The sequence below is a fragment of the Labrus mixtus genome, chromosome 10, assembly GCF_963584025.1.
Source record: "Labrus mixtus chromosome 10, fLabMix1.1, whole genome shotgun sequence".
In the NCBI taxonomy this organism is placed as follows: domain Eukaryota; kingdom Metazoa; phylum Chordata; class Actinopteri; order Labriformes; family Labridae; genus Labrus; species Labrus mixtus.
In genome coordinates this window covers 10,997,667-11,011,044 of record NC_083621.1, presented here as the reverse complement: position 1 = coordinate 11,011,044, position 13,378 = coordinate 10,997,667, and the positions used below count along the sequence as shown (strand labels likewise).

The window sequence follows — 13,378 nt, the reverse complement described above, 5'->3', positions numbered from 1 at the left end:
GGTTCTTTTTTTTCTTCATATACTCTCGCAGAGAAACACTTTTCTTCTTGTAAAACTTAAATTGTAGATATGAATTTAAGATATTATTGAACAGAACGGTCCTGTTTATCACTTGGTTTTTAACATTTTTTCATCGCTGTACGTTTAGGGAAAATGAGAACGGTAACTAGGTGCCTGTGTTATTATGTTAGATGTAGCATGTAGTTTCGACAGGTGTCCACATGGGGACGCTGCAGACCATCACATTTAAACTCCGTCTTTAAAGCTTAGGGCTCCTCCCAGATTCAATGATGATGTGTCGATGGGCTTTGTTACAAAGAGAGGTAGGACGACAAAGAGCAGTCGTCTGGTTCGTTGGCCAAAATGTCAAATTATTTATTTGGACTATTTCTTCTGTGATCTGTACCTCTGGGTTGTTGAAACGTACTCAATCGTGTATCCTACGTCCTTTTCCCGATGAGTGGAATAATGATTTTTCCGAGTAGAACGAGCTCTGTGTGGATATATCTATTGGTCGTGCTGCTGGATTGTTACTGGGACTCGGTGTCTGGGCAGCTCTCTTACTCCGTCTCAGAGGAGGTAAACCTGGGGACTGTTGTTGGAAATATCGCCAAAGATCTGAACATCAATGTGCAGGATTTAGAGTCCCGCATGTTTCAGATCGTTGCTGGATCAAAGACTAAATACTTCGAGGTAAACCTAAAGACTGGTGTCCTGTATGTTAATGAGAGAATAGATCGAGAGGAACTCTGCGGAGACGAACCCAAATGTTCTCTCAGTGTAGAAGCAGTTATCAATAACCCGTTAAAACTGTACCGGATAGAAATAATAATCCTCGATGTAAATGATAATTCACCATCATTTCTTAGCTCGTCAGAGGTTATTAACATAACAGAGAGCACAGCAGCAGGGGCTAAATTTCCTTTGCGTCCGGCTGACGATGCAGACGTGGGTAAAAATACAGTAAATACCTACAAGCTTAGTCAGAATGAATACTTCACTCTTGCTGTACAAAAAGGAGAGAGCGGAACTCCCGAATTACTGCTTCACAAAGCTTTAGACAGAGAAAAACAGTCTGTGATTCGACTCACAGTGACTGCAATTGATGGAGGAACTCCTGCGAAATCTGGAAGTATGGTCATTATAGTAAATGTTTTGGACACTAATGATAACGCTCCTGTTTTCAGTCAAACGCTTTACAAAGCCAGTGTGTTTGAGAATACAAAAATAGACACCTCGATTATAACGTTAAATGCTACCGATTTAGACGCAGGCCAAAACGGAAAAGTGTTTTATTCATTCAGTAAACTCGGTCGAGGAAAACAAACTGATCTGTTTGCAATCGATGAAAATACAGGGACTGTAACAAATAAAAAGAATCTCGACTTTGAAGAGAACAATGCTTTTGAGATCAGAGTACAGGCCAGTGATGGAGCTTCTTCTCCTCTCACTTCACATGCTAAATTATTGATTGAAGTTTTAGACGTTAATGACAATGCCCCTGAAATCACAGTTACATCATTGTTAAACACAGTGAGAGAAGACGCCTCCATTGGCACCGCCATTGCACTTGTTTCAGTGTTTGACAAAGACGGAGGAAAAAATGGGATGGTAAACTGTAAAATCTCCAATGATGTCCCATTTAAGTTAGAGTCGAATTATAAGAATTACTATTCTCTGGTGGTGGACGGTCCTCTTGACAGAGAGAGAACATCTCAATATAATATCAGCATCACTGCTACAGATGAGGGCAGCCCACCTCTCTCAAGCACGAGCGTTATCAATGTTCACATCTCAGATGTGAATGATAACAAACCTCTTTTCACAGAAAACATTATCAATGTCTTTGTGGAAGAAAACAGTCCAGTAGGAGAAGTTATAAAAACAGTTACAGCAACTGATGCTGACATCAGTCAAAACGGTCAGGTGAGCTATTCATTGTTACACAACAACAGTAACTCACTGCCGCTCTCGACAATGATTAATATCAACTCAGAGACTGGAGATATAGTCAGCCTGCAGTCGTTTAACTATGAGGAGTTAAAAACGTTTCAGTTTAAAGTTCAGGCCACAGACTCTGGTGTTCCTCCGCTCAGCAGCAACGTGACTGTGAACGTTTTGATCCTGGATGAAAATGACAATAATCCAACTATTCTCGCGCCCTATTCTGAGCACGGCTCCGTCAACAGTGAGAGCATCCCCTATTCTGCTGAAGCGGGATTCTTTGTGGCAAAGATCAGGGCTGTAGATGCAGACTCTGGATACAACGCGCTGCTCTCTTATCACCTCTCTGAGCCCAAAGGAAACAATCTCTTCCGGATCGGAACCAGCACCGGAGAGATCAGGACTAAGAGGAGAATGAGTGACAATGACCTGAAAACTCACCCCTTGGTGGTGCTGGTCTCTGATAATGGAGAACCCTCCCTGTCAGCTACTGTGTCTATTGATGTGGTGGTGGTTGAAAGCGCAGCTGACATCCAGACTCAGTTCAGACATGTGACCATAAAGGAGGAGAGCTTCTCTGATTTAAACCTGTATCTGCTCATCGCCATTGTGTCGGTGTCAGCCATCTTCCTGCTCAGCCTCATCACTTTAATAGCTGTCAAATGTCACAGGACAGACGGCAGTTTCAGCAGGTACGGAGCCCCAATGATCACCACCCACCCTGACGGGAGCTGGTCTTACTCCAAATCTACTCAGCAGTATGACGTGTGTTTCAGCTCAGACACACTCAAGAGTGACGTAGTAGTTTTCCCTGCACCGTTTCCACCTGTAGATGCTGAACTGATCAGTATTAATGGAGGAGACACTTTCACCAGAACTCAGACTTTGCCTAGCAAAGAACAGGTAAGACGAAATTTCCACTTAGTTATTGGTGTACTGTTATAAGTTGGAGGCAAATGCTGCAGTATTCGGAAACATGTTTGTTAAAGGGGTTTGTTAAATTTAGTTTACAACAATTTTTTTCTTGAACTCAGCAGCTGTTTAAGCTCAAACTCCAAATGATATAAACTGACAGAAGTGAGGACATAACTGAAAATGTGGTAACCTTTATCGTAGATGAATAACAATTATAAACCCTCTTCCAGGGGAAAAGTCTTTTAGAATGCATATGCCCAGTTAGTAGTCTCTCTAATACAGCAAGGCGCTGCCCATGGTGCTTATCTCATGTTTCTTAAGTCTTTGGCGTGTGCTTAATTTTCTAAAAAATAATGAGCAAATTGAGTGTCATAGCTTTTCAATGGATCTGCACATTTTGAAAAACTGGCATAGTATAATGTTTTGTAATAAACAATATACTTCCAAGTCCAGTCTCTAACACTAAATAAAGCTGGTTTTAAACGGATGAACATCATGTTCTGGTTCTATAAGTGTGTTTTCAACATTTGTTGTGCTGATTCTTATGACTAAAATGTTCAGCAATTAAAGCAAGGACAATGTCATTTACCGTCATATCTTTTTGTTCATGGAATCCGGTCAAAAACAATTGTTTTATGAAAGATCTTAACTCATGATGTGTGGAAAGTGAACATCCAATGTAGTCTATCAAAAGAACGCAAGATGTCGTTAGAGACCAGATTTTCAATCGTTTTAATTTATGACCGACAGCTCCTCCTCCGCCCTCAGAGAAATATAGAAGCAGTTGGACGTTTGGTAGGGGCTGGGTTAGTCGACCACTTCGTCTCAGAGATGGTGTCTGAATGAATGACGGTTGGCAGTGTTTTGGATAATACTGAGTTTTGTGGATGAATGCCTCTGTACGGCTGAATTCATTGTCTAAACAGAAAAGATGAGTCGCCGAGGGTATATAGAGGCCGAGTGGATATTGTACGCCATTCTTCTTTGTTTACCGGACTGGTCTGCCGCTCAGGTTTCCTACTCAGTTTCCGAGGAGGTGGACAAAGGCACAGTGGTGGGGAATCTCGCTAAGGATTTAAGCGTTCATACACAGCAGCTGGAGGAACGAGGATTTCGGATTGTATCGGGATACAGTAAGAAATATTTCGAGGCGAATTTAAGATCGGGAGCATTATTTGTTAACGAAAGAATCGACCGTGAAGAGCTTTGTCCTAATTTACCCAAGTGCTCTTTAAATATAGAGGGACTTCTGAGCGATCCTATTCAGATTTTTCGAATCGAGGTCAGTATTGTAGACATTAATGATAATGCACCATCATTCCTAGAGCAAACCCATGTGTTTAATATCTCCGAGTCATCTTCAACAGGGGAGAGGTATCCGTTACCCATAGCTCAAGATGCAGACACTGGCAGCTTCTCAGTGAAAACATACAGATTAAGTCCTAATGAGCATTTCTCCGTGGATGTGAGCAGCGGAGGAGACAGTGTATCCGCTGAGTTACTACTGCAGAAAGCTTTAGATAGAGAGAAACAACCGATTATTAAACTAACATTAACAGCTGTAGACGGAGGGAAACCTGCGAGATCTGGTACTATGCAAATAATAGTGAATGTGATCGATGTTAATGACAACACGCCTTCCTTTAGCAGGTCACTTTATAAAGTAAGAGTCAGCGAAAATGTACCTATAAAGACAACAATATTAACACTAAATGCAACCGATCTCGATGAAGGGTCGAATTCGGATATCAGCTATTCTCTAATGAGAAGAGGAAATGTTGACTCCTCTGAGAAATTTAGTGTTAATCCCGAAAGCGGTGAAATAATTGTTAATGCTCATTTGGATTTCGAGGAAAGCAGTGCGTATGAGTTAAGAGTAAAAGCAACAGACAAAGGCGCTTCCCCTCGCAGTGGTTATGCTAAAGTGCTTGTAGAGGTTGTGGATGTCAATGACAATGCACCAGAAATCTCTGTAACTTCGCTGATGAGTCCAGTAAAGGAAAGTGCAGAAGTTGGAACCGTCGTAGCATTAGTGACTGTGACTGATAAAGATGGAGGGTCAAATGGGCTTACCACTTGTAAAATAAGAAACCATGTGCCTTTCACTTTAACTTCAAATTACAAAAACTATTACTCTCTAACAGTAGATGGTCAGCTTGACAGAGAGATTGTGTCACAATACAACGTAACAGTAACTGCTGTTGATGAAGGTAGTCCACCTCTTTCTAGCACCGCTGTAATCACGGTGCAGATTTCTGACATTAATGACAACGCGCCCCTTTTCGAAGAAGGCATTGTTAATGTTTTCATTAAAGAGAACAGTATAGTGGGAGATATAATCACAAAAATAACTGCATTAGACGAAGATTCAAATGAAAATGCTAAATTGGCGTATTCATTAATTGATAATAACCCAAAAGAATTTCCGATTTCAACATTTGTAAACATCAACTCAGAGACTGGAGATATAGTCAGCCTGCAGTCATTTAACTATGAGGAGTTAAAAACGTTTCAGTTTAAAGTTCAGGCCACAGACTCTGGTGTTCCTCCACTCAGCAGCAACGTGACTGTGAACGTCTTGATCCTCGATGAAAATGACAATAATCCAACTATTCTCGCGCCTTATTCTGAGCACGGCTCCGTCAACAGTGAGAGCATCCCCTATTCTGCTGAAGCGGGATACTTTGTGGCAAAGATCAGGGCTGTAGACGCAGACTCTGGATACAACGCGCTGCTCTCTTATCACCTCTCTGAGCCCAAAGGAAACAATCTCTTCCGGATCGGAACCAGCACCGGAGAGATCAGGACTAAGAGGAGAATGAGTGACAATGACCTGAAAACTCACCCCTTGGTGGTGCTGGTCTCTGATAATGGAGAACCCTCCCTGTCAGCTACTGTGTCTATTGATGTGGTGGTGGTTGAAAGCGCAGCTGACATCCAGACTCAGTTCAGACATGTGACCATAAAGGAGGAGAGCTTCTCTGATTTAAACCTGTATCTGCTCATCGCCATAGTGTCGGTGTCAGCCATCTTCCTGCTCAGCCTCATCACTTTAATAGCTGTCAAATGTCACAGGACAGACGGCAGTTTCAGCAGATACGGAGCCCCAATGATCACCACCCACCCTGACGGGAGCTGGTCTTACTCCAAATCTACTCAGCAGTATGACGTGTGTTTCAGCTCAGACACACTCAAGAGTGACGTAGTGGTTTTCCCCGCACCGTTTCCACCTGCAGATGCTGAACTCATCAGTATAAATGGAGGAGACACTTTTACCAGAACTCAGACTTTACCTAACAAAGAGAAGGTAAGCGAACTGCGTTTAGTTGAATATTTGTCCGTATTCATCCTTATAATTGGCATTTAAACAACAGCTGTAAGCCTAATGAAGGGGGTTTCTTCTACTGAACAACAGAAACCATTGGTTACACTATATTTAATTTAATGACAATTTGTAATCTCCGAGGTTGTTGTCACAATGTCATCTATTTTAGTTGCTTCTACTCATTTGAATTTGAATGCCGCTGTCGGTGGTGCTGAAAGCGAGTTGCTAATGTGTCGTTTTTGTTCATGATTAACTTTGCACTACTTTTATTGGGGTACGTGTTTCTTAATTTCGAGAAAATATAGTGAAAAGAAAGAAGTGAGTGATCAAAGATTCAGCGGGCTATATACCTGCATCTATACAATATGGACTTAAACATTTCAGTGTTCTGATCAAAAAAAAGGTTTTGACTTTTAACTGAAAACATGTCAAGAGGTACGTGTTTAACGTATTCCTGAGGTGTGTGTGTGACCATGTAAACCGATGCTATCATTTGACCCTTATTTGGTTTTTATATCAGCTATATAATGAGTTATTTTTACAATTGATTTGTATAACTCTAACTTCGACCTTGAATCCACACTTGATGTTTTTTTTTTGTATGAAATAGGAGGCTGTCCCCAAATTTTGAAATATCGCATTTGCTTTGTATCCGAATCCTTGTGGAAAACTGACATAGCATTTGGTATCGAAGTGTTGCCAGCGTCTCTGAGAGAAGAGGTGTATTTGGGGGTTTACAACTTGTGCAGTTCGTTCAAGTTACCGCACAGTGACGCTGTAGACCGTAGCACAGAAATGAAGAGGCTCCTCCCCGAGTAAAAGGCAGACTGTGGATGTTTTATCACAAAGAGACACGGCGAAAGAAGGGGCGGCATAATGGACTCTTCGCTGAGAGGAATAAGAAAATCCTTATAGTTCGGACTAAAGATTTATTAGATCTCCCAATTCTATGGCATGAACTCGCTGTGGATGTATTATTTGTCCTTTTACGGTGGAGTTATGCATTTTCCAAGGAGCAGGAAATATACTGTTACATGTCTGTTGTTGCTTTCGGGTTGTTTCTGGGAAGCGGCGTCTGGGCAGCTCTCCTACTCCGTCTCGGAGGAGGTAAACCCCGGGACTAATGTCGGAAACATCGCCAAGGACCTGAATCTCAATCTGCAGGATTTGGAGTCCCGTTTGTTTCAGGTTGTCACAGGATCTAAGCGGAAATACTTTGAAGTAAATCTTAAGACCGGGTTTCTTTATGTCAACGAGAGAATAGACCGAGAAGAGCTTTGTTCAGGGGAGCCTAAGTGCACTGTTAGTGTGGAAGCTGTGATAAACAATCCGTTAAAACTTTACCGAGTTGAAATAGAAATAAAAGATGTGAATGACCATTCTCCATCTTTTAGCACAAATTCACAAATTTTAGACATTGCAGAGAATACTCTGCCTGGGTTTAGGTTCGCGTTATCGGAGGCGACTGATGCTGATGTGGGAAAAAATGGTGTCAGTGCGTATAAGCTTAGTCCAAACGAGTACTTCAGCCTTGCGACACACAAGGGAGGGGAGAGTACATCTCCAGAGTTAGTGCTGCAAAAATCCCTGGACCGCGAGAAAAAATCATATATGCAGCTCATATTGACTGCTGTAGACGGAGGAACACCATCAAATTCAGGTACATCAGAAATTGAAATAAATGTATTAGATATTAACGACAACGCACCAGTGTTCAGTCGTACTCTCTATAAAGTTCAGACGTTTGAAAATATCCCGATTGGTACAGTAATCTTCACCTTAAATGCAACGGATGCTGATGAAGGTACTAACAGTGAAATAGTATACTCTCTTCGAAGCAAAGATCAGGATCATATTCTTGATGTTTTCCAAATTGATCCAGACACGGGGGTCATTTCAGTGAAAGGCAATATCGACTATGAGGAAAGAAAAGCTTTCGAGATCAGGGCTGAGGCTAGAGACAAAGCCCAGCCTCCTTTGTCTGCGCATAGTAAGGTGCTGGTTGAGGTCATTGACGTAAACGACAACATTCCTGAAATCACTGTGACGTCCCTACTTAAAGCAGTGAATGAGGACGCCAGTGTAGGTACAGCTATTGCACTTGCATCCGTTCTGGACAAAGACAGTGGCAAAAATGGTGAGGTGAAATGTGAGATTTTGAATACAGTCCCATTCAAATTAGAAAAAAATTACAGAAACTATTATTCTCTGGTGGTTGACGGACATCTAGACAGAGAGGTGACTCCTCAGTACAATGTAACGATTTCTGCTACTGATGAAGGGAGTCCTCCTCTTTCAAACACCAGTGTTATTACTATCTACATTTCTGATGTAAACGACAATGCACCGCATTTCCCAGAACATTCGATAAACATTTATGTAAAAGAAAATAGTAAAGTAGGAACAGTGATTAAAACAGTTGCTGCAATTGATGCTGACTTCAACAACAACGGCCAGTTAAGTTACTCACTTTTAGACAGTAACAGTAACTCACTGTCACTCTCGACAATGATAAACATCAACTCAGAGACTGGAGATATAGTCAGCCTGCAGTCGTTTAACTATGAGGAGTTAAAAACTTTTCAGTTTAAAGTTCAGGCCACAGACTCTGGTGTTCCTCCGCTCAGCAGCAACGTGACTGTGAATATTTTGATCCTGGATGAAAATGACAATAATCCGACTATTCTCGCGCCCTATTCTGAGCACGGCTCTGTCAACAGTGAGAGCATCCCCTATTCTGCTGAAGCGGGATACTTTGTGGCAAAGATCAGGGCTGTAGATGCAGACTCTGGATACAATGCGCTGCTCTCTTATCACCTTTCTGAGCCCAAAGGAAACAATCTCTTCCGGATCGGAACCAGCACCGGAGAGATCAGGACTAAGAGGAGAATGAGTGACAATGACCTGAAAACTCACCCCTTGGTGGTGCTGGTCTCTGATAATGGAGAACCCTCCCTGTCAGCTACTGTGTCTATTGATGTGGTGGTGGTTGAAAGCGCAGCTGACATCCAGACTCAGTTCAGACATGTGACCATAAAGGAGGAGAGCTTCTCTGATTTAAACCTGTATCTGCTCATCGCCATAGTGTCGGTGTCAGCCATCTTCCTGCTCAGCCTCATCACTTTAATAGCTGTCAAATGTCACAGGACAGACGGCAGTTTCAGCAGGTACGGAGCCCCAATGATCACCACCCACCCTGACGGGAGCTGGTCTTACTCCAAATCTACTCAGCAGTATGACGTGTGTTTCAGCTCAGACACACTCAAGAGTGACGTAGTGGTTTTCCCCGCACCGTTTCCACCTGTAGATGCTGAACTCATCAGTATAAACGGAGGAGACACTTTTACCAGAACTCAGACTTTACCCAACAAAGAACAGGTAAGAACATAGATCAACTTAATGAATTTTCGAAGTTTAGCATACATCACACGATATACTTTTTAAGTGTTGATGTAAAGGTCTCTGTAGTGATCTCATTTATGCTAAGGATTGAATATTGAGTTTGTTGTGGGATTGTGAAAACTCGCTTTGCTTTAAATCTACGGATGCAGTTAAGATTCACTCATTTTTGGCAGTGGATATTTATTGTTTGTCGCTATCCGTGGTACTGAACGCAAATTGTTTAACTTGATATCAAATCCTTGGACATAAATTAAAACAAAGTGTTGCTGGAGTGAAGGGCGATTGTCAATAACATTTAGTCACATAATTGTTTATAACCTTTGAACAATATGATATATTTTTAATACTTCAACTTTAAGAGAAATGTTTGGCTGATACATTATAGGTTCCTTGCTCTTTATCTGAAATTACACCTTCATATTACCAAGTGCCAATGTTGACAGTTTTGTTTAAAGTGCCAGACAATCCCATGATGTCATTTTGTAATATTTCTCTTCTGAGTTGGCATTCGTGCGAGTCGCTATCCGTGGTGCTGAACTCAACTTGCTAAACTTGCTTGAATTTCCGTGAACATAGATAATCCAAAATCAAACGTTGCTGGAGTGTACGGCCTTTCAAATATAATCACGTTACAATTGGCAATATGCTTTAGTACTAATTACACATTTCCAAAATGTATATTCGCATCAACGTTTTTAACGCAAATGTAAAATTGTTCTTTCCTTTAAAGGAAAAAAAATGTATCCATATGAATCAGTCACATTTGTAAAGCTTTTTTTTTACTTCATATACTCTCAAAGAGAAATATTTTTTCTTCATGTAACACTTAAATTGTAGATATGAAATTAAGTTATTATTGAACTGAACGGTTCTGTTTATAACTTGGTTTTTAAGATTTTTGTATTGCTGTACGTTTAGGGAAATGAGAACGGTAACTACGTGCCTGTGTTATTTTGTTAGATATAGTATGTAGTTAAGACAGGTGTCCACATGGGGACGCTGCAGACCATCACATTTAAACTCCGTCTTTAAAGCTTAGGGCTCCTCCCAGATTCAGCGGATGATGTGTCGATGGGCTTTGTTACAAAGAGAGGTAGGACGACAAAGAGCAGTCGTCTGGTTCGTTGGCCAAAATGTCAAATTATTTCTTTGGACTATTTCTTCTGTGATCTGTACCTCTGGGTTGTTGAAACGTACTCAATCGTGTATCCTACGTCCTGTTCCCGATGAGTGGAATAATGATTTTTCCGAGAAGAACGAGCTCTGTGTGGATATATCTCTTGGTCGTGCTGCTGGATTGTTACTGGGACTCGGTGTCTGGGCAGCTCTCTTACTCCGTCTCAGAGGAGGTAAACCTGGGGACTGTTGTTGGAAATATCGCCAAAGATCTGAACATCAATGTGCAGGATTTGGAGTCCCGCATGTTTCAGATCGTTGCTGGATCAAAGACTAAATACTTCGAGGTAAACCTAAAGACTGGTGTCCTGTATGTTAATGAGAGAATAGATCGAGAAGGACTCTGCGGAGACGAACCCAAATGTTCTCTCAGTGTAGAAGCAGTTATCAATAACCCGTTAAAACTGTACCGGATAGAAATAATAATCCTCGATGTAAATGATAACTCCCCGTTATTTCGAAGCACGTCACAGGTTATTAACATAACAGAGATCACAGCAGCCGGAGCAAAGTTTTTATTGAAACGAGCTCATGATGCAGACGTGGGCAAAAATACAGTAAATACCTACAAGCTTAGTCAGAATGAATACTTCTCTCTTGCTGTACAGAGGGGGGAAAGTGGGACGCCCGAATTACTACTTCAGAAAGCTTTAGACAGAGAAAAGCAGTCTGTCATTCGGCTCACATTGACTGCAATTGATGGAGGAACTCCTGCGAAATCTGGAAGTACCAATATATTAATCAACGTCTTAGATATTAACGACAATCCTCCAGTTTTTAGCCAAACACTTTACAAAGCCAGCATTTACGAAAACGCCAAGATTGGAACATCAGTAATAACCCTGAACGCTACTGATTTAGACGCAGGCCTAAACGGTAAAGTATCATATTCTTTCATTGAAATAGACCAGGGTAAGCAAACTGATTTATTTCTTATAGATGAAAATACTGGTACTGTAACGAATAAAGAAAATATCGACTTTGAAGAGAACACTGCTTTTGAGATCAGAGTACAGGCCAGTGATGGAGCTTCTTCACCGATGACCTCACATGCTAAATTATTGATTGAAGTTTCGGACGTAAATGACAATGCCCCTGAAATCACAGTTACATCATTGTTAAACACAGTAAAAGAAGACGCCTCCATTGGCACCGCCATTGCACTTGTTTCAGTGTTTGACAAAGACGGAGGAAAAAATGGGATGGTAAACTGTAAAATCTCCAATGATGTCCCATTTAAGTTAGAGTCAAATTATAAGAATTACTATTCTCTGGTGGTGGACGGTCCTCTTGACAGAGAGAGAACATCTCAATATAATATCAGCATCACTGCTACAGATGAGGGCAGCCCACCTCTCTCAAGCACGAGCGTTATTGATGTTCACATCTCAGATGTCAATGACAACAAACCTCTTTTCACAGAAAATATTATCAATGTCTTTGTGAAAGAAAACAGTCTAGTAGGAGAAGTTATAAAAACAGTTACAGCAACTGATGCTGACATCAGTCAAAACGGTCAGATGAGCTATTCATTGTTACACAACAACAGTAATTCACTGCCACTCTCGACAATGATTAACATCAACTCAGAGACTGGAGATATAGTCAGCCTGCAGTCTTTTAACTATGAAGAGTTAAAAACGTTTCAGTTTAAAGTTCAGGCCACAGACTCTGGTGTTCCTCCACTCAGCAGCAACGTGACTGTGAACGTTTTGATCCTGGATGAAAATGACAATAATCCAACTATTCTCGCGCCTTATTCTGAGCACGGCTCCGTTAACAGTGAGAGCATCCCCTATTCTGCTGAAGCAGGATACTTTGTGGCAAAGATCAGGGCTGTAGATGCAGACTCTGGATACAACGCGCTGCTCTCTTATCACCTCTCAGAGCCCAAAGGAAACAATCTCTTCCGGATCGGAACCAGCACCGGAGAGATCAGGACTAAGAGGAGAATGAGTGACAATGACCTGAAAACTCACCCCTTGGTGGTGCTGGTCTCTGATAATGGAGAACCCTCCCTGTCAGCTACTGTGTCTATTGATGTGGTGGTGGTTGAAAGCGCAGCTGACATCCAGACTCAGTTCAGACATGTGACCATAAAGGAGGAGAGCTTCTCTGATTTAAACCTGTATCTGCTCATCGCTATAGTGTCGGTGTCAGTTATCTTCCTGCTCAGCCTCATCACTTTAATAGCTGTCAAATGTCACAGGACAGACGGCAGTTTCAGCAGGTACGGAGCCCCAATGATCACCACCCACCCTGACGGGAGCTGGTCTTACTCCAAATCTACTCAGCAGTATGACGTGTGTTTCAGCTCAGACACACTCAAGAGTGACGTAGTGGTTTTCCCCGCACCGTTTCCACCTGCAGATGCTGAACTCATCAGTATAAACGGAGGAGACACTTTTACCAGAACTCAGACTTTACCCAACAAAGAACAGGTAAGAACATAGATCAACTTAATGAATTTTCGAAGTTTAGCATACATCACACGATATACTTTTTAAGTGTTGATGTAAAGGTCTCTGTAGTGATCTCATTTCTGCTAAGGATTGAATATTGAGTTTGTTGTGGGATTGTGAAAACTCGCTTTGCTTTAAATCTACGGATGCAGTT

At 41.6% G+C, this 13,378-nt stretch overlaps 3 protein-coding genes across 16 annotated transcripts in view; all 3 read left to right on the top strand.

The window, feature by feature from the left end:
• Positions 1-13,378, top strand: part of LOC132981979 (protocadherin alpha-C2-like) — a 173,709-nt gene that overhangs the window by 98,022 nt on the left and 62,309 nt on the right. The window contains exon 1 of one of the 14 annotated variants that reach the window (XM_061048176.1): positions 3,657-6,166. The exons of 12 other annotated variants lie outside the window; for them this stretch is intronic. In XM_061048176.1, coding sequence (XP_060904159.1) covers positions 3,791-6,166 — 2,376 coding nt within the window. In that variant the 5' untranslated portion in view covers positions 3,657-3,790. Of the gene's footprint in view, positions 1-3,656; positions 6,167-10,532; positions 13,204-13,378 lie in introns of those variants that run through there. One more of the 14 variants, XM_061048169.1, reaches the window with a different exon arrangement.
• Positions 310-2,904, top strand: LOC132981982 (protocadherin alpha-6-like). Its single transcript, XM_061048190.1, has one exon. It carries the CDS (start codon positions 457-459, stop codon positions 2,887-2,889), a length of 2,433 nt encoding a protein of 810 aa, XP_060904173.1. The 5' UTR covers positions 310-456; the 3' UTR covers positions 2,890-2,904.
• LOC132982551 (protocadherin alpha-3-like) lies at positions 6,804-9,574 on the top strand. The gene has a single exon (XM_061049106.1). The coding sequence runs from the start codon at positions 7,139-7,141 to the stop codon at positions 9,572-9,574; it is 2,436 nt and encodes an 811-aa protein (XP_060905089.1). The 5' UTR covers positions 6,804-7,138.

What these genes read in the sequence shown, in the direction of transcription:
- LOC132981982 (XM_061048190.1), top strand. Translation starts at nt 457, where the DNA reads ATGAGTGGAATAATGATTTTTCCGAGTAGAACGAGCTCTGTGTGGATA.
- LOC132982551 (XM_061049106.1), top strand. Translation starts at nt 7,139, where the DNA reads ATGAACTCGCTGTGGATGTATTATTTGTCCTTTTACGGTGGAGTTATG.